The following is a 25,860-nucleotide window of genomic DNA, read 5'->3' as shown; positions in this document are numbered from 1 at the left end:
AGACACTTGTGATTTAGGGCTATATAAATAAACGATTGATTGATTGATTATGTATATATGTATAAGTATATATGTGTCTATTATTGTCTATATATGTATATGTATATGTATAGAAGTGTATATATATGTGTGTGTGTGTGTGTGTATGAGTATATATCTATATATATATTTTGTTTGTTTTGTTTGTTTTATTCTGATTATAGTCACAAAAAAGTAATTATAGGAATACTTTTTTTTTTTTTTTAAATGACATAATCAATACCTGGTATCGTTACATGGCTACGTAACGTGCGGTATCGCCCACCCCCAATGCTTCGCAAAGCAGAACAAGTGAGTCAAGAGAGCAATCCGAAACGTACTCAATGGTCCGAGTCCCCGGATGAACGCATGCGCAGAAGCCACCTAGGCGGCGGTGTACCATCTTGTCACCGTGTCATCTTCGTGACGTCCAACAGCTGGGTGGAACTCGGACTCAATAACTTGCTTGTGTGACGTTTTCCAAAGGCATGGAAGTCGGGTTGTGAAATAAGCCCCGTCGTCGTGTTTAGAAAGTTTATCACCCCGCGTCGTGTCATGGATTTTAATGTCAAGCGCTTTGCCGCAGACGCCGGCACCTTCCTGAGTCGTGCCGTGCAAGTAAGTTGTCAACTGTCTTACTAGTTTAGCTTGCTAATTAGCCGCTAGCTTAACCCTCACAGCGAAACAGGGTTTTATTTATTTTCTTACTTCGAACAATAATGTACTAATATTAATAAATGTGTATCACGGCTGTGTGTGTCAAAAAGTCAGAGGACGTACATTAGTCATTAGTTGGCTACTGTAAGCATCAATACAGGCCGACATTGTCATTAGCTACACTTTCTTGCTAATATGCATGTCATAATACCAGCAACCCCAAAGGGACAAGCGGTAGGAAATGGATTGGTGGATATTAACTGCTTCGTGTGGGGGGGACGTCGTGGCGCGGTTGGAAGTGTGGCCGTGCCAGCAACCTGAGGGTTCCAGGTTCGATCCCCACCTTCTACCAACCTAGTCGCATCCGTTGTGTCCTTGAGCAAGACACTTCACCCTTGCTCCTGATGGGTCGTGGTTAAACTCCCGCTATCAGTGTGTGAATGTGGAAATAGTGTCAAAGCGCTGTGAGTACCTTGAAGGTACAAACCCCGCTTCCATATGAGTTGGGAAATTGTGTTAGATGTAAATATAAACGGAATACAATGTATCAGTCCATCTTCGATGAGCTCAGGCCCAAAGGAAGCCGACGGCGTTTCTGGGTGTTGTTGATAAACGGTTTTCGCCTTGCATAGGAGAGTTTTAACTCGCACTTACAGATGTAGCGACCAACTGTAGTTACTGACAGTGGGGTTTCTGAAGTGTTCCTGAGCCCATGTGGTGATATCCTTTACACACTGATGTCGCTTGTTGATGCAGTACAGCCTGAGGGATCGAAGGTCACGGACTTAGCTGCTTACGTGCAGTGATTTCTCCAGATTCTCTAAACCCTTTGATGATATTACGGACCGTAGATGATGAAATCCCTAAATTCCTTGCAATAGCTGGTTGAGAAAGGTTTTTCTTAAACGGTTCAACAATTTGCTCACGCATTTGTTGACAAAGTGGTGACCCTCGCCCCATCCTTGTTTGTGAATGACTGAGCATTTAATGGACTTTTATACCCAATCATGGCACCCACCTGTTCCCAATTTGCCTGTTCACCTGTGGGATGTTCCAAATAAGTGTGTGATGAGCATTCCTCAACTTTATCAGTATTTATTGCCACCTTTCCCAACTTCTTTGTCACGTGTTGCTGGCATCAAATTCTAAAGTTAATGATTATTTGCACAAAAAAAAAAGTTTATCAGTTTGAACATCAAATATGTTGTCTTTGTAGCATATTCAACTGAATATGGGTTGAAAATGATTTGCAAATCATTGTATTCCGTTTATATTTACATCTAACACAATTTCCCAACTCATATGGAAACGGGGTTTGTAGAAAAGCGCTATACAAGTTTAACCCATTTACCATTTCGTGTGGGGGAAAGTTCACAGAGGAGAAGCTTGGCCAGGCGGAGAAGACCGAGTTGGATGCCCACTTGGAGAATCTGTTGATCAGAGCCGAGAACACCAAGCAATGGACAGAGAAGATCATGAAGCAGACGGAAGTCCTTCTACAGCCCAACCCAAGTAAGACCGTCTTCAAGTCAAAGGGCGTATGAAATCCCTAGAAACGCATGTAGAGTTTGTATGCAGAAAGGACACCTCCAAGTCGGTGTCATAAACATCCATGTGCAGGATTGGTGTGTGACATCTGGATGCTGACCGGTCCTGTCGAACCACATGGTCAAATTGATTTGCTGTACTCTTGCCAAAGTTCCCATGAAGCATTGATCTTCAAATATTATTTGTCCTGAAGTTGCTTTGACTGTTTGGCTATGTCTACACCAGTGGTTCTTAACCTGGGTTCGATCGAACCCTAGGCATACTTGCCAACCCTCCCGATTTTCCCAGGGGACTCCCGAATTTCAGTGCCCCTCCTGAAAATCTCCCGGGGCAACCATTCTCCCGAATTTCTCCCGATTTCCACCCGGACAACAATATTGGGGCACTGCCTTTAGCGTCCTCTCTCACCTGAAAAGGAGACTATTATATATGTCTCCGTTATCCATAGGTTTATCTATAACCCATATGGGTGTAACGGTACACAACAATTTTGGTTCGGTACGTACCTCGGTTTAGAGGTCACGGTTCGGTTCATTTTCGGTACAGTAAGAAAACAACAAAATATAAATGTTTTGGTTATTTATTTACCAAATTTGTAAACAATGGCTTTATCCTTTTAACATGGGGAACACTATAATAATTCTGCCCACGTTAATCAACATTAAACTGCCTCAAGTTGTTGCTCAGATTAAATAAAATGACAAAACTTTTCTTCTACATATAAAAAGTGAAACATTAAACAGTTTCAAGTCGACTCATCATGCTTAATTTATTACAGCATTTGGGAAGCCTGTGGTTGATTTTTATTATGTAAATGTTATATTTTTATCAACATGTGATAGCAAAACTAGGCTGCTGCATTACTAATGATTGATGTAACTATAGCTGAAAAAATGGTACAATAGCAATAGGAGAGACTATTCATCCCTGAACACCATGGAGTTCATGTAGGCTTAATTATGCAGTACATTATTATATCAACTATCAGAGACAGAAACTCTTTATTTAACACAATGTCCTGCTTCAACACAGCTCAATCAACACAGAAAAAGGTCAAGTGAAATAACAGACAGACAGGGCTTTGCTGTCCGTAACGCACACACACCCGCACACACTCACACACACAAAATGAACTAACGTTACGCTAAAAGCGAATTAGCCTTCACTTCAAGCCAGGACTGCGAGCGAGCTGAGCTGCCGTTTAGGTTTCTAGAAGGTCAACGGGCTCATAGTGATGTTACTAGTAGTTGACTGGGAGGTCTTTATTATCATTTGGGGAGAGTCCACTGCCTGATGCTTACCTGCTAAACGCTAAGCACTGACTACATGCGCTCTGAATATGCACTGCTGATTAGCTGTTACTGCTCTGTTTGTAACCAATCAGATGGTTGTGTGGGTGGGACAATGCTGGGTGCTGTGTAGAGTCCTGACAGAGGCAGAAGGAAGCGGAGGCGGCTACTTAATATGTTTGTGTGGAAACTCGTTCGGTACACCTCCGAACCGAACCGAAACCCCCGTACCGAAACGGTTCAATACAAATACACATACCGTTACACCCCGAATAACCCATAAAGTAGGCAGGCACGGAGCTATTTCTCAGCGTGTGTTTATTCCAGCCGGCACGTTAATACACTGACACACAACATCCGGATTCCCATCATGCATTGCTTCAAAACTACGGCAAGTAGTAATGTCCAAAACCATAACAGAGAAGAAGCAGACGAACGAAGAAGAGACATGGCGACGACGAGTAAGAAGAAGAAGTACGCTTGCAAGTTCCAAATGATTGAAAAAAATAATTTCAGTTCATCCAGGACAGCTCGTAGGGGAAGGGGTATGCTGCCTGTACATTTTGTAGATCGGACTTCTCCATTGAACACGGTGGCCGAATGGATATACTCATTCATGAACAGATTATATATATAAATATATATATATATATATATATATATAAAGAAATACTTGAAAATATATACACCCCCCGCCACCCCTAAACCCCCCCCCCATCTCCCGAATTCCGAGGTCTCAAGGTTGGCAAGTATGACTCTAGGGGTTCGGTGGTTCGGCGGAAAAGCCTGCCTCAAATTCTCACCGGCTTTGGAAGTAAACAGATTTTTAAAAGGAAACTACCGTAATTTCCGGACTATAAGCCGCACCTGACTATAAGCCGCACCAGCTAAATTTAGGGGAACATACAGATTGCTCCATATATAAGCCGCACCCGACTATAAGCCGCAGGGTTTTGATGTGTAATTACCGTAGTATATAGGGGTTCCTGCTACCACGGAGGGGATTGTCGGGACAGAGATGACTGTTTGGGAACGCAAAGCGTCCCATTTATTAACAATAAATCTTTCAATCATTCAATCAAACTTTCACATCTTTGACATGGCGAACAGCATTCGTGCAGAGTACAAATAATACAACGGTGCAAAGTAATACAAAGTGCTCACCTGTACGTTATCAAAATAACCAGCCTACCGGTATATGAAAAGTCAGTCTTTAATCATTGTGTCATCGTCTTCCTCCTGCGTACTAAAACCACCAAAATCCTCTTCGTCGGTGTCGGAGAAGAACAGGCCGTAAATAAGCCGCACCCTTGTATAAGCCGCAGGGACCAGAACGAGGGGAAAAAGTAGCGGCTTATAGTCCGGAAATTACGGTAATATTTTATCTGAGTCTGTAATTTAGTTTGCTTGTTGATGATTTGTATTTGTTTCTGTATTGTGTAGTTATATGCTTTTACTTGTAATTGGGGCTGGGCGATATATCGAATATACTCGATATATCGCGGGTTTGTCTCTGTGCGATATAGAATCGATTGATTGATTGAAACTTTTATTAGTAGATTGCACAGTACAGTACATATTCCGTACAATTGACCACTAAATGGTAACACCCGAATAAGTTTTTCAATTTGTTTAAGTCGGTCCACGTAGAAAATGACTATATCGTGATATTCGAGTATACGTTCTCACGCAGTTGCTTTTAGCTGCGGGCATTACACTACAGGCTCTTCTCACTCTTTCTTGTCTCGCCTTCTCACAGAGACATAAAACAAGCGCACCTTACATACGTCACATACTGTCGCGCGTGCAACGTCATATGCCCTCGCGGAGCAGAGAGGTAGCAGCATGGGTAACGTTAACTGTGGTGTTAGCGGAGTGGTGTGAGTGGTAATACGAGAGAAAGAAGGTGCCAATCTGGTAACAAATGAAGAAATAATTAATTCCAAGAAAAACAGCAGGGGGTCCATCGTCTAGCGGTGGTTGGGCTTCAAGCGGGAAGATGTTGAACAAACAACCGTAATATGTCAAGTATTCGGCGAAAGCGTTGCTACAAAAAGTAGCAGCACTGCTAATGTAGCATCATTTGAAAAGTCACCCGCTAGAGAATGAAGAGTGCTTGAAACTCCGCATGTCAACATCTGCGTTTGGTGCCACACCCACAAAATGCCCAAGCAACCATTTCCACATCAACACCGTATGAAAATAAATAGTCAACAACAGAAGGAGATAACGTCCGCAGGAACCTACCACATAGCAAAGGACATACACTATTTGGTTTCCTATTATGCAGCTCATTTTTATTTGACACTTATTGAAATATCTTGTGACATCATGCACAAAAGTGCACTTTATTTGTTTAAAACTATTGTAGTGACGTACGTTCTGTACAAAAAGTGCACTTTAATTTAGTGTTGTTTTGATATGTCATCTTAGTGACATCATGCACAAAAGTGCACTATTAGCTTGTTTTAAAATGTCTCTGACAATCTTGCACTTTGTGTTTTTGAAATGACATGAATGTTTGTGCCACTGCTTAATAATTTTTAATAAATACACTTGGTAAATTAACTTAGTTGTGATTTCCCTCTCTGCATGAAAGTTTAAAAGTAGCATATATTAATGCAGTATGAAGAAGAATGTTTTAATGTAGACACATAGAATCATCATACTGCTGTGATTATATGCATCAAGTGTTCATTCAAGGCTAAGGCAAAATATGGAGATATATATCGTGTATCGTGACATGGCCTAAAAATATCGAGATATTAATAAAAGGCCATATCGCCCAGCACTAAGTGGAGCACATGTGAGCGACGTCAGACGTGCACATGCACTGAGGTTCAAGAGCAACTCTTCAGAACAACAACGCTCTCAACGTTTTGGTGTCGACAAATGGAAAAGTATCCGGTTATTGCTAAGAAAGCCCTGGAATTTTTTATACCATTCGTTACAACATATCTTGGCGAGCAATCCTTTTCGAGGATGCTGGACATAAAAACGAAGAAAAACAACAGATTTTGCTGTGAATAAGACATGAGTGGCACTTGCCAAGGTGAAGCCACGCACATCTGAACTGGTCACACTGATTTGCAGGTGTGTCATTTGTTGTGAGTCCATGCACTGTCTTGGTTTTGTTCTTTGAACAAGGTGATGTTCATGCACGGTTCATTTTGTGCACCAGTAAAAAAAATATATAACTTTGTCTTGAATTTGAAAAGAAAAAACATTTAATTTTCACTAAAGATGGGTTCGGTGAATGCGCATATGAAACTGGTGGGGTTTGGTACCTCCAACAAGCTTAAGAACCACTGGTCTATACACTAAGCCGGATAACCCCTTAAACGAATAATTATTTATCCTAAGCCCCGTTTCAGCCACACTAACCCATCGTTTAAGGTAACCCTCCTCGGATAATTTTTTACAGGGGTAAGTGCGCTGTGTATTTCTTGAATCTCCGGCTCTTAGCTTTGTATGGACGGAACACAACACTGGATATTGTTTGGATAAGTTAAATTTAAGAACTTGCACACAAAGCAACACTGGATGTGACTATGACGTGTGCATTTTCCGCACATGCCTATTAGGTCGCGTTGCGCCGGCGGAGGGAAGGGGTCTTAAACAGTGGCATTGTTGTGTGGACACGGATAAGGTTAGGTGGGATTTACCCTGGATAGCCTTATCCAGTTTAGTGTAAACGGGGCCTAAGCCGGATAAGGTTATCCAGGGTAAATCCCACCTAACCTTAACTGTGTCCACACACAACAATGCAACCGTTTAAGACCCCCTCCCCCACTGCGTCCGCCAACGCAACGCGACCTAATACGCATGTGCGGAAAATGCACACGTCATAGTCACCTCCAGTGTTGCTTTGTGTGCAAGTTCTTAAATTTAACTTATCTGAACAATATCCAGTGTTGTGGTATTTCAATGAACTGGAATCCAGTGTGCTGTGGGGCCTTTTGTAGTGAATCACACCCGAGACATCATAAATCAAATCTTTAATAAACACGTGAAAGTACACAAAGTGACAAAGAACATTTGACAACAATCAATCTACGGATCTAGATATCTGGTCAGGAGACTTCTCACTCTTTTGTCTTCACCTTCATTGTCCATTATTTTTTGGTGACTTTATATACTCTGGACCTAGACGTTGAGTCCGCGACATACAATAACTTACAGTCCGCTTTGCCAGTCCAAAAGCATTCGCTGTTTTCCGGAGTCTTCCCTTGACGGCCAGGTAATACAAAGCACACGCTACCTTTTTTTTTTTTACTACATCCACGGTAGCCCGCATTCTCGTTGACTTTCCTTCGAGAAATGGACAACGTTTTTCGGTAAGTAGAATCACAGCTGACCTGGACATTCGAAAGTTGTCTTTCCGTCTGAGAAGTGTTGTATCCCAAATAGCTGCAATCGCTTTCTCTTAAGGTATTCATGTGTGATTTCCACAAGTGTCTGTACATGTAGAAGAAGGAGAAACACAGGCATGTCTGGATGACTCGCCTCCATATTTTCAGTGGTTATCTCCGAGTCACGAAACCGCTTGTTATGAAGCTGGCTGTGGCGCGTTCTTTCTGACGTCACTTCCTGTGTGGGGCGCGGTCTTTCTGCCGTCACTTCCTCTCCGAACTCAGTTTGTAAACGATCAATGAGTCCATACAGAGCTAAGAGCCGGAGATTCAAGAAATACACGACGCACTTGCCCGTGTAAAAAATTGACCTTAAACGGTAGTTTAGTGTGACTGAAACGGGGCTTAAGTTAAATAATTATTCGTTTAAGGGGTTATCCGGCTTAGTGTAGACATAGCCTAAATTGATTTGCTCTACTTTTGCCAATGTTCCCATGAAGCATTGATCTTCAAACATTATTTGTCCTGAAGTTGCATTGACGGTCTCAGTCATGGGTTTGGCGCTTTTTATTTGGTCTTCACTGTATTGAATTTACTTCCCTGACTCTTCCCTCATGACTTTGTAATTGAGTTTTCTGTCATTTCCAGATGTGCGACTGGAGGAATTTGTGTATGAGAAACTGGAAAAAAAGGCCCCGACGCGCATGAACAACCATGAACTGTTAGGCGAGTCCATGATTGACTCAGGAAGTGAATTTGGTCCTGGAACCGCTTACGGTGCGTATCTATTTGACGTATATTTTTCTATGGTCGGGCTTGGGCTTTCTAGATTGTACCGTCACCTGTCCGGTGTGACAATGGGACTGATGTGTTGTTTGTGCTGCTCACTATTGCAGGAAATGCTTTGATAAAATGCGGCGAGACTCAGAAGCAGATTGGTGGGGCGGAGCGGGAGTTGATTCAAAGTTCTGCCATCAATTTCCTGACCCCTTTCAGGAACTTTCTGGAGGGGGACTTCAAAACAATCCTGGTTAGTTGGTCTTATCCGACACCCCTGACTCCCGATTTTGTTTCTCTTTTCCTCCGAAATATTTGACATAATTACCGTATTTTCCGGACCATAGGGCACACCGGATTATAAGGGGCACTGCCGATGAATGCTCTATTTTCGACCCTTTTTCATGTATAAGGCGCACTGGATAGGGCGCATTAAAGGAGTCATATATTTATTTATTTTTTTCTAAATGGAAATCACTTCCTTGTGGTCTACATAACATGTAATGGTGGTTCTTTGGTCAAAATGTTGCATAGATGATGTTTTACAGATCATCTTCAAGTCTAGGGATGACACTCGAAACCGGTTTTCCCGGTTGTTTGATAAGAAAAGAACCGAGTCCTCGGACTCGAATCCCTTTTTGAGAACCGGTACCCGTTATCGAGACCACTATAGTAAATGAAAAGAGTTGATTCTTTATTCGAATCCCGTCCCGACCAGAAATGCTCCGTGGGACATCACAAGAATTGACGTCACGTAGCTCAGTCATTAGGCGCAGATAGCGAAAGCAGGAAAACAATGGACGGGAAAAAGCGCTCCAAGGTGTAATAAAGTTCAAAACAAAAGCTATAAACCATCGAATAAATTTACTGAGAGATTTTAGCAGGGTAAAACACATGACGAACATTTTTACGACCAACCGGAAACATAGCAACGCACCTCCTTTACGGCAGCTGTCGCAACGTTCTTAAAACAACCGCAGCACATACATATATATACAACATATCTCCCTTTTTTAACTTTTGTTTTTCTTTCCTTGTAAACAAAACAAAATCACACTGTAGATGTGTTGTCTGTCTAATTATAAATAATGCAGACGAGGCGTGTTATAGAACCTTTATTTAACCAGATAAGAAAACCCATTGAGATCAAGATCTCTTTCACAAGGGTGACCTGGCCAAGAGGTCAACAGCACATGTCACAGAGCAGTTTAAAAAATAATACATTAAGACATACATTTTAAAATACATAAGAGAACTGTAAAACAACAGAGATTTACATCTTTAAAAACACAGGCACTGTGCAAACGTCTCTCGCTGTTTGTCCCTCAGGACAGAACGGAAGGCTCCAAATGGAAGTAGTTCTGTAAGTTTCAGTTTCGTCTGCAATGCATTCCATGCCATAGGGGCAGCAATGCCAAAAGCTCTTTTGCCAAATTCAGTCCGTACATGAGGAACAGTTAAAACATACAAATTGTTAGAACGTAACGCATAAGAGCTGCTTTTTCTTTGTAACAGAGTACACAAGTATGGAGGTATTAAACCTAAAAGAGCCTTATAAATGATAGTCAGCCAATGTGTGTATCTGCGTGCACTCAATGAAGATAAGTCTGACTTCATATACAGTTGACAATGGTGGGTGAGACTACGACAGCCAGTAACTAATCTTAGTGCTGAATGAAAAACAGTGTCCAAGGACTGGAGGCATTTAGATGAAGCACTAAAATAAAGCACGTCTCCGTAATCAATTACAGGCAAGATAGTTGCTGTCACCAATTTCTTTCTGACTTTAAGAGAGAAGCAGTTTTTATTTCTAAAAAAGAAACCAAGCTTTACCCTAAGCTTAGAGACCAAGTTGTTAATATGGGCTTTAAATGAAAGCTCCTGATCAAGAATAAAACCCAAGTACTTGTAATTTAAGACCTGCTCTATAGGGTTTCCATTTGATGTTACAATATTTGGAATATTTTCCAGTAGCACCCTTGAATGAGAAAAAACCATTACCTTGCTTTTATCTGTATTTAAAACCAATTTAAGATCAAATAAGCGAGCCTGGATGACATCAAAAGCAACTTGTAAAAACTCAAAAGCCTGAGTGATGGAGGTTGAACAGCAATAAATAATGGTGTCGTCTGCATAAAAATGGTACATTGCATTTGACAAATTATTACAAAGATTATTTATGTAGATAGAAAATGGGCCCCAGCACTGAGCCTTGTGGAACGCCTTTGGTAATGTCCAGTAATGAAGAGGTGGTCCCAGCCACCTGTACACGTTGTGTTCTGCTGGAGAGATAGTCTGTGAACCAAGCAGCTGCATTTTTAGATAATCCAACGTGATGAAGGGCTTGAATTAACAGACTGTGGTCTACTGTGTCAAATGCTTTTGACAAATCAATAAATAGGGCGACACAATATTTCTTGCCGTCTACAGCCTCGATTAAATCATTGAAGACCTTAAGAGCAGCTGTAATAGTGCTATGCTGTTTTCTAAAACCAGATTGAAATGGAGATAAAATATTGTTTGATTCTAAAAAATCCTCTAGCTGGTTACTGATGATCTTCTCAAACAATTTTGCTAAAATGCATAATTTAGAAATTGGTCTGTAATTATTTATATTTGTGGGTTCACCCCCTTTTAGCAGGGGAAGAACAAAGGCTGATTTCCAGATTTTTGGAATGCTTTTACTTTTTAGACTTAGGTTAAAAATATGCGAGAGAGGCTCAGCAACAAAATCAGCAGCCAATTTTAAGAAAAAGGGTTCAATTTGGTCAGGTCCTGCTGCTTTAGTTGTGTCCAGGCTCTTTAGTGCACTGTTTACCTCGGATATTGATACAGGTGTGAACTCAAAAGTGCAGGTGCTGCGTCTATTTACAGCCTGTGGTGTATTTGGTATATTAACATTAGTTAAACCAACATTTGACAATTGAGGATACAACGACTCAAACAAGGATCCGGCAGAAACAAAATACTCATTAAAACAATTTGATATAGTTGTCTTATCAGACAAAGTACCAGATTGAGTAATTAAAGGACTTGGAAAGTCATTTGTTGTCACATGATTTAAAGAAGCTTTTATGGTTTGCCAAAACTTTTTGGGATCATTTATATGTTTTTTGCATTCATGCAGGTAAAAATCAGACTTGGCCCTCTTAACAAGCGAAGTACATTTATTTCTAAGCTGGCGAAAGCTAAGCCAGTCAGCCTCTGTCTTTGTTTTTCGAGCCCTGGCCCAAGCAACGTCTCTCTCTTTGAGAAGGTTTCCAATTGCAGAGGAAAACCAGGGATTATTTCGACCTTTAACTCTAAGTTTTCGAAAGGGAGCATGTTTATTGACTATACGTTGAAATTCATTATAAAAGTATTTCAACGCTATCTCAATATCATCAATTAAAGCAACTCTGTTCCACTGAAAGGCAGCTAAATCGTATATAAAAGCTGGGAGGCAAAAGTTTTTAATATTTCTTTTGCATGTAATAGTGGGTTTTGATTTTGGTAGCTTGCAGTTTCTTACAGCTGCAATTGTACAATGGTCACTCAAGTCATTGGCAAACACCCCAGTGCCAGTGTACTTATGGGGAGCGTTGGTTAGAATTAGATCAAGTAAAGATGATTTTGAGGAGTTTTTAGTATTGGGTCGAGTTGGGGAAGTGATTAATTGAGTTAAGTTTAGTGAGTTGCATACAGCTTTAAGGTTATCAGAAGAGGAAGTCAACCAGTCAAAATTTAAATCACCAACCAACAGAAGTTCACTAGCTTTTAACCCACTCATAAAGGATTCAAGCGAGGCAAGAGCTTCAGTGGAGGCAGAGGGAGGTCTATAACAGCCTACAATTACGAGAGGTTGGCCATGTGAGAATTCAAGCTGCAGGGCAAGGAGTTCAAATTGTTTAGTGATTGACAGTGATGATAATAAGGTAACATTAAATTTGTTTTTTATATACATAGCCACTCCTCCACCTTTTCGAGGACGATCGCATCGGAAGACATTATATCCATTTATAGCAATGTCCTTGTCAGAGACTGCTTTGGTTTCTGATAAGATAAATATTGGTTGTTTGAATCCAGATTTTGACTAAGTCTAATTTTGGCAGTAGACTTCTAATATTTGAATGAATTAAACCAAGACCTGACCTAGCTCTAAATTCATCAGGAGTACTGATGTTGTACAAAGCTGGGCCTGGATTTGGTTGCACATTGCCTGATAGAAGAAGTAAGAGCAATATAAAAATGTTTCGTTTCATATGGCAAGGTAACCCGATGACAACATTACTTGGCTTGACAATGTCAAAATGAGTAATTTCAGAAGGAGAAAAACATCTATTTAACACAGAAATACACCATAAATGAAGCTGGTTAGAATTATTTAGCACTGACCCACATGTAGATATCAATAAGCTTTGTGTAAATGCTGTAGTTTCGTAGGACCAGGTGATTGTTATTGCGTTCGGTAGAGTTAAAGGTTGGTGGAGCACCTGGTCAGGTACCCCACTACAACTGCAGAAAACAAGTCCAGGAAAAAGCATTAATATTAAATACAGAGCTTTTGTCAAAGTCATTGTTAAATTGTTTTACTACCTACCCAGGTCCAATATTCAAAGTTCAGATGTCCAGGCTACAGCAGTTGGAAGGCCAAGCTAAGGCTAGCAGAGGCCCAGCCTTAGTCCGTCTGAGGCTAAGATAGATCTAGGCTGTGGCAGATGGAAGGCCAAGATGAGCTAGCAGACCCAGTCTGTAGGCAGTGAGAGGCCAAGCTGGGGCTAGGTTAGAGCCAGGCTGTGGCAGATGGAAGGCCAAGATGAAGCTAGCAGACCCAGTCTGTAGGCAGTGAGAGGCCAAGCTAGGGCTAGGTTAGAGCCAGGCTGTGGCAGATGGAGGGCCAAGATGCAGCTAGCAGACCCAGACTGTAGGTAGTGGAAGGCCAAACTGAGAGTAGGATAGATCCAGGCTGTGGCAGATGGAAGGCCAAGATGAAGCAAGCAGATCCAGGCTGTGGCATATGGAAGGCCAGGATGAAGCTAGCAGATCCAGGCTGTGGCAGATGGAAGGCCAGGATGAAGCTAGCAGATCCGGTCTGCAGCTAGCAGATCCTGTCTGTAGGCAGTGGAAGGCCAAGATGAAGTTCGCAGACCTAGTCTGTAGGCAATGGAAGGCCAAGCTGGGGCCAGGATAGATCCGGGCTGTGGCAGGTGGAAGGCCAAAATTTCAGCTAGCAAAACATCTCCTGGCTGCAGCAGGTCAAAGGACTCCAGATTTCCAAATCCAACAAAAGCAGTCAGAAATGCCACTTTTTGGAAGTAAGCCTTCATTCATCAATTGTTACGCTTAAAACTAGTACAATTTACTTAAATTGGCTAAGAAATAAATTAAAACAGATAGAAATTCAGACCACTTTGACAAGCAGACAAACAAAAGACAGTGCTGTCGGCCATCTTGGATTCATTTTTTGTTGTGTTGGCTGAGTTCTTGACGTTTACTTTCACAGCGTGGCAACATGCAACACTTTTCGGGGCTACCGCGCATGCTCGTAACTCCCGTTGCATGCTGGGTCGTGTAGTTGTTATATTCTCTAGCTCATAACATTTTTCCCCCATAAAGAAATAATGTTAACTCAATAAAGTGTATTTCTTTTTTTAGCTTTAACTTTTAATTTATTAGCATTGTAACCACATTTGCAAAGAACTTTTCTCTTCATAGAATGTTCTTTCAATAAAGAAATAAAGTGCAAAAATGTCAAAGCATCATAACAAACAGTTATGTCAAATAGCAGCAGAAGTGCACTTTTTGGAGAGCTGTATTATTTTCAGTTTTGTGTCCAAGGGACTGATTTTATTTAACACTATATTATTATTTATACACCTATAGTGATCACAGAGACAGGTTGTTTTTGTGTTACTGTATATATTTGTTTCTCTGAAAAATCCCACTTAATATACTTTGGGTAACAACAGTCAATATTTATTTATTTTATTTTATTTTTTTAGGTGGGTAACAGTCAATATTTATTTATTTATTAGATTTTATTATTTTATTATATAATAAAAGTGAGCTTTTGTTAAACCAAATATTGTGTGTTTTTTTCCATATACAACAACCTATCTGGACTCGATAAGAGAATCGATAAGGAATCGGTTCGATAAGAGGATTCGATAATAGGCTCGAACTCGATAATTCCTTATCAAACATCATCCCTATTCAAGTCGCTTTCTGACAGTCGTTTTGTGGGCGGTCTTATTTACGTGGCTCACCTTCGATGTATGTACGGCATAATTCTGGTTGGACCTTGAAGCAATTTTATTTGGTACATAGTGTAATGATAAGTGTGACCAGTAGATGGCAGTCATACATAAGAGATACATGTAGACTGCAATATGATGCCAGTAAACAACACCAAAACTTTAAATGTTCCAATGAGAATATAGAACATTACACAGGACACTCAAAAATCTGTCAAAATGTTTTATTACGACTTTGGTAAGCTATGAAGCCGCACTGCTTGATGGATTGTCGGCGCATTAAACATACGAGTATTATTATGGTGTGTGTATAAGAACCGCAAAATGGCACCTATTAGCAGACATATTTGGCGTTTTGTTTCACAATATTATGCAAAAGCAACTTTTCTTACCTTCTGGTACCTGCTGATCCATATTTGGGATCTGCATAAGTCCTGAAAATGTGAGCGCGTCCGCAATTGTAGTCCGTGCTGACGCCGTAGTCATAAGCTTCTTCTTTTTCTCTATCTTCTTATGGGGCATTCATCTTCCGCTGTATTAAAAATCAAGATTAAATTGGGGTTAATTGAATTTAATTCCCAGCAACCTTGTGATGAATTTGATTGACAGAAATACATTCTTAATCTTAATTGACATACAAGTGTAAAAATAAAGTAAATATTAAAAAACCTGTGACTGTATGACAAACTTGAGGTTTTTATTTTTTTCCAATCAATTTATTTATTAGGATGATGTTAGAAAAATGCACAGCACAACAAACAATCACACTTGCATTTAACAATTCAACAAGTCCAAAAAGGAGTCGGAAGAAGCAAAATTTATCTTAATCCACCCTTGCCCCATTCTTTGTTTTACTTTTTAATTCTAATGACCCTTCCTAAAAGGGTCATTAGAATAATACACAAAGCGTGCTACTTTGAACATACCAATCCATTATTTATAAGTTCTAATGTGTTAAAATTTTCAGATTTTGGGTTTTTAAAAACAATGGAAATTATGTTTCGAGTAAAGAACAGCCTTCCAGCTTGTATTCTTAGGTTATTTAAATTAAGAGGAGAAAACTATAATTTACGAGGGATATTGATTTTTGAAATAGGTAAAGTAAAAACGAATATAAAATACAAATGTATTTCAGTTTTAGGAGTTAAATGGTGGAACAAGCTCAGTGATGAGCTGAAGACATGTAGTTCTTTGTTATGGTTTAAGAAGATCTTGAAAGGTGAAATAATTGAAAATTATAAAATATAGTAACAATTACTTTCATCCCATTGATTTTTTTTAACGTTGATGTGCTAGGCAATCTAATTTTCAGTGAATGTATAGGATAGGCAAATATAAACTTTGGCTTCAGCCTATTCATTTTTCGGTTATTCTTTTTATTTTATTTTATTTTTGTGTGTAAACGTGTATGATTGTTAAATATGTCTAATCTGTACTGTTAAACTGGTCTCACACAATGGTTGATGGTTGATTATAGGACCGAAATAAATGTATTTCATTCATTCATTCAAATATCATATGCTTCAAATACCTCCCAAGGTTATACATCGTTTAAGTTCCTTACCTAATCCCTTGCGCTGTTTAATTCCATATACAGCTGCACTAAATGCTTTCAATGCTGTGCGTGCACACAAATGCTCAAAATGTATTTTATTCCTGAGATTGTATATCATCTCTCTTTTTGAGAATTGTTGTACGTTTTCGGGCAGCCTGTTGTTTTTGTACATGATTTTGCGGCCCAAAAGTGTACAAGATCTATACATTTCCGTAGTTTAGCCTCAGCCAGTTTTAAAGGTATATTTTTTTGTAACTTTTTTTAGGGCGTTTTGGTTTGAAGATTCCTTTTGTTCTGGTTATTCTAGTGAGCTAACCATGGGCAAAATATTATATGATGCAGTGCAATTTTACACGATTGCAACTCGGGCTGCAAAGATCAATCGATTAATTTGACTAGAAAAGAATGATAATCTGATGCTTTGTTTGAGTGTAACTACTAACATGTGATCAAATCTGGATCGCAGGCAGTGCGTGGAACTTCTGTTTGAAACTGTCGTCTTACTGCTTTACAACTGGGGGGGAAAAAAACAAAATGTGGCCCTCTTCCCAGCTGCAGTGAATGAAAACTGAAGCCTGTAAGCTTATTTTCCGTTTTCATTTATTTGTAACCAGAAAGAACGGAAGTTGCTGCAGGTCAAGCGCTTGGATCTGGACGCAGCCAAAACGAGGCTCAAGAAGGCCCGCATGACTGATGCGAGAGCTGCGGTATGTATATACTCTCTCACGCTTGACTGTTTTATTTTGACATGTGCGTGTCTACCCGTCAGCCAACTGAAATTCTTCTTCTCTAAAAAGTGAGGCAATATTCTTTTTTAAGGAAGGAAAGCTACACAAGCCTGTGCTTCTGTATAAAGTCACATGGTTGCCAATGAACAAATATGGCACATTTGGACTTCCCTTTTCTGCACTGTTGTTTGTTTTTTCATGTGATCCAACCCATACAATATGATTGGTCGATACAAATGTTTTCAGCTGCAACCTATTCACATGTTAAGTTCATGTAAATGTGCTTAGTGCAAATATAACACGACAAAATTTGTACAGATACTAAGTATAAAAAGTAGAGATGTGCCGATCAATCCGCTACCTATCAGTATCAACGGATTTTCGTGAAAAAGTATTTGACCGCCGTTGACGATTTAATGTCGATCACACACGCCAATCCCTTCTAACAGAGGGAGCAGGCACGCCAAAAGAAAAGCTAACCGCTAAGCTAGCTTTAAACAACACCAAGAAATAAGTGCTTTGTACATTTTAAGAAGTGTAAATGGTAGCACGTTACAGCAGAAAATAAGAAAATGTTAACAGGAAATTATAAAGTAGATTAATAAGAGTTGTTTTCGATTTCGTCGAGGGCCACATCGCAGTCATGGCTGCCCTCAGAGGGCCGCTTGTAACAGTGAATGTAAGAATATAAAAGTATAATTGCTTCATTATATTATTACCTTTGCATTTGGTTATTTGATTTGTGTATGTACATATTGATGGATAACTTGCTTTGAAATCGTAAGTCAAGGTGACAAGCAGATATTTAAGTATTTATTGTTATTTTTACAAACTATCATACGTTTATATAATTAGGGGTGCCAAAAATTTCCGTTTTTTTTGTGTAATTTTCAAAAATCCAATTTTTGTTTTTTTGACAAATTAATTAAAAAAATATTTGCCCATCTCTATGCTTGCACTTGGTGCGTGTATGTGTCATACATCAGCAACCAAAAGGAGGTTGAAACCTGTAAGCTGTTTCGTTGATTGATTGATTGAGAAGTTTATTGACATCTTAAAGAATTTAATCCATGTAATGCTTTAAAAAGGCAAATGGATGGCACAAAAAGCCAAAAGGCTTGTTTCCATTGTGGACCATTTAATATTCATCACATTTGATACATTCAATAATAAAAGATATTTAACCTGTAACATGTATACAAAAAAAAAACTAAAACATTTTTAATAAATTAAGTACATATACACAGTATACATGTCAGGTGATTTGAAAAACAATATATACAAAAAAATGGGGAAAGGGGTTGTATACACTAGTTATTATAATACATTGCAAAAATCAGTTTGAATCGCGTTGAATCGAGTATCAATTATGAATCAAATCCTCACCTCAAGAATCGAATGGCTAGATGCCCAAAGATTCACAACAATAACAATTGAATATTTGTATATATATCAAAGTTTAAAACGTATACAATTTAATGTACTGTATTACATAATTTTTTTTCTGTCAAAATGGAAACAATGAAAACATTTACCGTATTTTTCGGAGTATAAGTCGCTCCGGAGTATAAGTCGCACCGGCCGAAAATGCATAATAAAGAAGGGAAAAAACATATATAAGTCGCACTGGAGTTTAAATCGCATTTTTTGGGGACATTTATTTGATAAAACCCAACACCAAGAATAGACATTTGAAAGGCAATTTAAAATAAATAAAGAATAGTGAACAACAGGCTGATTAAGTGTACGTTATATGAGGCATAAATAACCAACTGAGAATGTGCCTGGTATGTTAACGTAACACATTATGGTAAGAGTCATTCAAATAACTATAACATATAGAACATGCTATACGTTTACCAAACAATCTGTCACTCCTAATCGCTAAATCCCATGAAATCTTATACGTCTAGTCTCTTACGTGAATGAGCTAAATTATATTATTTGATATTTTACGGGAATGTGTTAATAATTTCACACATAAGTCACTCCTGAGTATAAGTCGCACCCCTGGCCAAACTATGAAAAAAACTGCGACTTATAGTCCGAAAAATACGGTAGTAAGAAAGATGAAGTATGCACATTATTTCAAGGCTTTCGCGGGCCACATTAAATGATGTGTCGGGCCGGATCTGGCCCCCGGGCCTTGAGTTTGACAGGCGTGGTCTAGAGAGAGGATAACGTAACAGATGTTGGTGTGTCAGCATCGTCGCAGTCAGTACACGACACGTTATTAAGAGGAGTCTGATTTTTTCATAAATTGGTTATGTCGATAACAAGGGTAGTATCACTATGTAACCCACACTACAGTGATTAGGTCGATATTTTCACTTTCTCAAAATATTTTTCCTAATTTTGTTACTGTTTACAAACTGTGAATAATTCCAAGGACACAGGAGGGGGTTTTTTTAGGGTAAAAACCAAAGGATTTAAATTAGTAGTAGATGGTTATTGTGTACTATTTACTTTGTTTTGATCCAACAATTGTATGTAATGAAAGAGAGTAAAGAACTAATTTAAATATTGTGTTGACAATGTTAAACTATCAATAGTATGATGTTTAATAGGGACAGATAATAAACATTATGTACACAGATAAATCCTTTGTGTTTTTAGCCTAAGGCTAATTCGCAATTGCCTAAAACGTATATAATAAAAAAGAAGAATAGAAAGAAAAGAAGAATGTTTTGACAACTTATTACAAGTTAGGATATGGCACAGGCGCACACAATGTGAGTACACAACAGCTGTAACTCTAACTTCTGTCACTGTTTTTAAATCGCAAAGCAGCAGATGTGAGCAGAGGAAGTGACCTAGGTGAGTGGAATGTTGGAGCCATGTTTGAATCAAAAAAAAAAAAAAAACACACACACCAAAGGTCCCCAAGTGGTGATATGTGCAGTCACACTTGGACCCACATCGATAAAGTCCAATCTGTAAACACAGATGTCACTCCATGTGTGTACTATCAGGACAGGAACAGTCAGTCTGGGACAACACAGCACTCTTTGTTGTACTTTACAAGTCACAAGTCTGTGTGGATTCCTTTCACTTGTTTTGTTTTTTACATTTTAGCTTGTGGTATCCCATATTCACATATACATGATCATGACAGTCTGTTGTGATCATTTCCTACCTTGCAGCAAACTCAATTGTTTTTCTTCTTTCCATGCGGTAACAACTGCGTCCTTTTTGGTTTGCAGTGCCATTACCATTAGGAGGCCTTTCTGAAGCTGCATATTACAATCCTCTAAAAATCACTTTTACGCTCTCTCTCTCTCTCTTTCTCCCACAGGCGGAACAGGAGTTGAGGATGACTCAGAGCGAATTCGACCGGCAGGCTGAGATCACCCGACTGCTGCTGGAAGGCGTCAGCAGCACCCATGTGTGTACCCCAGCTTGCAGATACACAATGTGTCAAACTCAAGCTTAGTCACGCAACATACTTCTTGTTTTTAATCCCTAGCTCCCACAAGAGAATTGTTTTTGCATCACTTAAAGATAGTCTCACATTTGTTCTTTGTATGGCACCAGGCACACCACCTACGCTGCTTGAATGACTTTGTGGAGGCTCAGACCACGTACTACGCACAATGTTACCAGTACATGGTGGATCTACAGAAGCAGCTGGGCAGGTAAAGTCATGCAGGAGACTGTGGAAATTGTGTAGATGTAAAATACTGTAATTTTTGTCTGGACATTGAAAGGATGACAAGGAGGTTGTCGGTCAACAATACCTTTTTATTGAAACAAACAGGTGGCTGTCGGCTGCAACCACGCCAGAATAACATTTGCGCATTTCTCAACATGCTGCCTTCTCTCTCACCCGCACCCACACACTTGCCTTGCCTTTACTCGCTCATCCAATCAGCTGTCAGGACTCAGCCTCTACACATTCTTTTCAGGCCATATCCATACAAACACAGCTATTTTGAAAAACGCAAACATCACACGTTCTGGTGCTTAGGGGTGTCTCGATCCGGTGTTGATATCAACAAAGAAAACAAGTATCTGGTTGTATTGGCTTAAACTCCGATATAAGCTCTCCAATATAAGCAGTGCGTTTACTTGTGCAAAGCTTGATGACAGCCAGTGAACAGTTAAATGTCCTCCAATAAGCACATTATTTTAGTGAAGTTCTTTAGCTCTCCAATATAAGCAGTGCGTTTACTTGTGCAAAGCTTGATGACAGCCAGTTAAATGTCCTCCAATAAGCACATTATTTTAGTGAAGTTCTTTACAAAAGATAAACATGGTAGGCTATAGGCTGCTAGGAGCTAACAGCTTAGCACACAATAGCACACAAGGTAGACATACGTAATAAGTGTCCTTCAATGATCAAAGTCTAAAATACATTTGTCATCTCAGGGCGTTCAATCGATCGCACCTGGGCTGTTTGGTTTGTCTTAGAAGACATTTCGCCTCTCATCCAAGTAGTCTTCATCAGTTCATGATCGTAGACTTAGATTGGTCAGATCTAGTCTTAGACTTAGATTGGTCAGATGAAGTCTAGCGGCTTTTGCCAAAACTCTGCAATTTAGCTTCCGACAAATAACAGGAGTTAAAAACATTTTGGTCACAGAAGGGGACCAGTATGCCATTTGTATTATTTGTTTACAATTGAATGGAATACTTAGGCGGGGGATTCCGACTATTTTGTACTGGTGGTAGTCAATCCACAGCGTTTGTCCTGCCACACAGTACCTCAATGCTAACGAGGGGAAATTACACTTCAACGACTGCCATTAGCTTTGACAGTAGGATTGCCTTGTTTGCATTAAAGCATCCTTGCCCAAGTACACCCTCCTGGTTTTGCAGTAAAGATATTTGGGGTTTTGGCACTAGACTAGATCGTACCAAACTAAGTATACGACTAGATCGGACCAATCTAAATATACGACTAGATCGGACCAATCTAAGTCTAGGACTAGATCGGACCAATCTAAGGCTAGGACTAGATCGGACCAATCTAAGTCTAGGAGCATGAACTGATGAAACGTCTTCCAAGACAAACCAAACTGTCCAGTTGCCATCGATGGAATGCCCTGAGATAACACTGACCTGGATGAATGAGAACATTCATAGACACATTTGTCAAGTATCAAATATTATGGTTGCATATTACTTATAGATACAACATTTCCAAGACAGCCGCGTATTACAAAGTATCCAATAACAAACATGTCTGCATCATTCAAGTTGCTGAGCTTCATTTGATTATTTATTGTGACCACTAAGTGTCGCCAGAATAAAATTGCCTCTCCACTTCAAATTAAAGACAGCATAAATCCATTCCAGAAGGTTAATAATAAATAGGTTAGTGTTTTCCTACCAATATTATTTCTCTGTTTGGGTAGTTTTACCGTATTTTTCGGACTATAAGTCGCAGTTTTTTTTCATAGTTTGGCCGGGGGTGCGACTTATACTCAGGAGCGACTTATGTGTGAAATTATTAACACATTAGCGTAGAATATCAAATAATATTATTTAGCTCATTCACGTAAGAGACTAGACGTATAAGATTTCATGGGATTTAGCGATTAGGAGTGACAGATTGTTTGGTAAACGTATAGCATGTTCTATATGTTATAGTTATTTGAATGACTCTTACCATAATATGTTACGTTAACATACCAGGCACATTCTCAGTTGGTTATTTATGCCTCATATAACATACACTTATTCAGCCTGTTGTTCACTATTCTTTATTTATTTTAAATTGCCTTTCAAATGTCTATTCTTGGTGTTGGCTTTTATCAAATACATTTCCCCAAAAAATGCAACTTATACTCCAGTGCGACTTATATATGTTTTTTCCCTTCTTTATTATGCATTTTCGGCCGGTGCGACTTATACTCCGGAGCGACTTATACTCCGAAAAATACAGTAGTTGATTTTAAAAAAGGGACAATTCATATTTACATCTCACATATTTACATTTGACATGTAAATATGTGAGATTATTGACAATTGCTAATTTCCATCTCCAGTCCTTCGGCAAATTGTTATTATTACAAACATACTGAAAACATAGCGCACAGATTAACAATGTTTCAGTGCCAAAGGTACTGCTAGTTTGCTCATACAAATGTACCTCGTACTTTACACAAATACATCAAACAATTGATGAAATACATATTTTAAAATATACACTTTTAACACATCCATTTTATTTATACCAGTCGCCTATAAACTGATTTCCATTTTTAAGGCCGTTTTTTCAAGTTCTTATTAAATGATGCCTGCGTTGTTAATAATAATTGCAGGTATTGTGTTCAATAAGGAAATGAGGGTTGCCCAAACACACTTTTTCAAAACAGTGCCAAAAAGTCCCCTCTGGAGCAAGACCTGAGTAATTTCACTTGATCAACCCTTTTCTAGCATTCCACACTACAAAATGTAAATATATGCATATGATAAGTACTGATATCATATGGGTTCAGTATTGGCGTCAGCCCATACTCAAGGCTAAGGGAAACGGTTGTATCAAGACACCCCGCTGGTGTTGGAAACAAATCTCAATTTACATTGGCGGAGCAAAACTAAACTACCAGATTGCAAACTCCAAACGTTGGCAGATCCTTCATCCTGCGCCTCTTTCTTTAACTCCCCTCAGTTTTCCTTCATCGTTCTCCAACAACAACCAGTCGTCTGTGTCAGACGGGGCCAGCATCTCAGTGCCCACCATAGCGGTGTCGGCCTCCCTGCCCAGCCCGTCAAGCCGTGGGGGCTCAGCCACGTCAGGCGGCTTCAGCGAATTGCGAAGCTCCAGCGGCAGCCGCAAAGCGAGAGTCCTGTACGACTACGACGCCGCGAGCAGCAGTGAACTTTCCCTGCTGGCTGATGAGGTGAGCTATTGTAGCTTGTTGTGAAATAGTTATTTGCAATTTCTTTGCCCATGCTGAGGAGCTAATTGCCCAATGTGAGTTTTGGAGGCCCAGGTAGTTCACGGGATTAACGTATTTTCCGGACCATAGGGCACACCGGATTGTAAGGCGCACTGCCATGAGCTGGTCTAGTCAGGTCTATTTTCATACAAAAGGCGCATCGTATTATAAGGCGCATCAAAGGGGTCATATTATGATTTGTTTTCTAAATGTAAAAGACTTCCTTGTGGTCTACATAACATGTAATGGTGGTTCTTTGGTCAAAATGTTGCATAGATGATGTTTTACAGATCATCTTCAAGTCGCTTTCTGACAGTCGCTTCAGGATGCGCCGTTTTGTGGGCGGTCTTATTTACGTGGCTCACCTTCGGCAGCGTCTTCTCCCCGTCATCTTTGTTGTAGCGGTATAGCGTGCAAGGACGGGAGTGGAAGAAGTGTCAAAAGATGGAGCTGACTGTTTTAATGACATTCAGACTTTTACTTCAATCAATAACGGAGCAGCATCTCCTCATCCGTGGCTCACTAGTGCAACAACATCGCCGGAAATGTGTCCCGAGAAAAACTGTCCGACCGGAACTCTCTAATAACTGAAGTTCCTTGGGTGAATTATGGTAACCCACTACATTGGTAGTTTTAGCACTTTCATAGTGAGTCTACTGACATTTGAAGTTAGAACTTTACGCCCCATAACAAGAACACTGCAAAAAGTCAGTGTTAAAAAACAAGAATAAAAAATACAAAAATTAGGGTTATTTTATTTGAACTAAGCAAAATTATCTGCCAATAGAACAAGAAAATTCGGCTTGTCAAGACTTTCCAAAACAAGTAAAATTAGCTAACCTCAATGAACCCAAAAATACTTTAAAATAAGTATATTCTCACTAATAACAAGTGCACTTTTCTTGGTAGAAAAAAAAAACCTTTTTGCTCAATATGTTGAAATTTTTTCTTAAATTAAGTAAATGCTAATGCCATTATCTTGACATAATAATATGCGCTCGACATCATGATTTTTTATTTCATGCTTGAAGTAAGAAATTATTACTTTAAAAAAGTAGTTTTATACTTGAGTGTTGATTACACAGCTTTGCAACAGTTGATATTCTAGTTTCAAGCATGTTTTACTCAATATAGGTCATCAAATCTCAGCAACAAGCTGTAATATCTTACTGAGATCATTTAGGACCAAAACACTTAAAACAAGTAAAACACTCTAACATAAAATCTGCTTAGTGAGAACAATTATCTTATCAGACAGAAAATAAGCAATTATCCCCCTTATTTGAGATATTTAATCTTACTTAAATGTCAGTTTTTGCAGTGAAGATAGAGAATAAGAAGAAGCTTATCGACTACATTGTCGGCACGGACTACAAAGGCGGACGTGCACAAATGTTCAGGATTTATGCAGATCCCAAATACACATCAGCAGGTACCAGAAGGTAAGAAAAGTTAGTTTTACATAATATTTCGAAACAAAACGCCGGTTAACATGTCTGCTCATGGGTGCCATACGTCCGGCTTGGATAGCCGTAATGCTTCGACAATCCATCAAGCGGTGCGGCTTCAAAGTTTACCAAAGTTTTACTAAAACATTTTGACAGATTTTTGAGTGCCGTGTGTAATGTTCTATATTCTCAATGGAACATTTAAAGGCCTACTGAAATGAATTTTTTTAATTTAAACGGAAATAGCAGATCCATTCTGTGTCATACTTGATCATTTCGCGATATTGCCATATTTTTGCTGAAAGGATTTAGTAGAGAAAATCGACGCTAAAGTTCGCAACTTTTGCTCGCTGATAAAAAAAAGCCTT

The 25,860-nt window shown here is 39.3% G+C and overlaps 1 protein-coding gene across 1 annotated transcript in view; it reads left to right on the top strand.

Annotated features, from left to right (window-relative positions):
* Positions 1 to 417: 417 nt before the first annotated feature.
* The window catches only part of sh3glb1a (SH3-domain GRB2-like endophilin B1a), a 28,919-nt gene continuing 3,476 nt past the window's right edge, over positions 418 to 25,860 (top strand). The window contains exons 1-8 of the mRNA XM_062021696.1: positions 418 to 636; positions 2,046 to 2,187; positions 8,513 to 8,641; positions 8,761 to 8,894; positions 17,044 to 17,136; positions 20,453 to 20,542; positions 20,692 to 20,792; positions 23,774 to 24,005. Coding sequence (XP_061877680.1) covers positions 574 to 636; positions 2,046 to 2,187; positions 8,513 to 8,641; positions 8,761 to 8,894; positions 17,044 to 17,136; positions 20,453 to 20,542; positions 20,692 to 20,792; positions 23,774 to 24,005 — 984 coding nt within the window. The 5' untranslated portion in view covers positions 418 to 573. The remainder of the gene's footprint in view (positions 637 to 2,045; positions 2,188 to 8,512; positions 8,642 to 8,760; positions 8,895 to 17,043; positions 17,137 to 20,452; positions 20,543 to 20,691; positions 20,793 to 23,773; positions 24,006 to 25,860) is intronic.

The sequence above is a fragment of the Entelurus aequoreus genome, linkage group LG15, assembly GCF_033978785.1.
Source record: "Entelurus aequoreus isolate RoL-2023_Sb linkage group LG15, RoL_Eaeq_v1.1, whole genome shotgun sequence".
In the NCBI taxonomy this organism is placed as follows: domain Eukaryota; kingdom Metazoa; phylum Chordata; class Actinopteri; order Syngnathiformes; family Syngnathidae; genus Entelurus; species Entelurus aequoreus.
The sequence above is the reverse complement of the archived record's forward strand: the minus strand, read 5'-3'. Positions and strand labels throughout refer to the sequence as shown.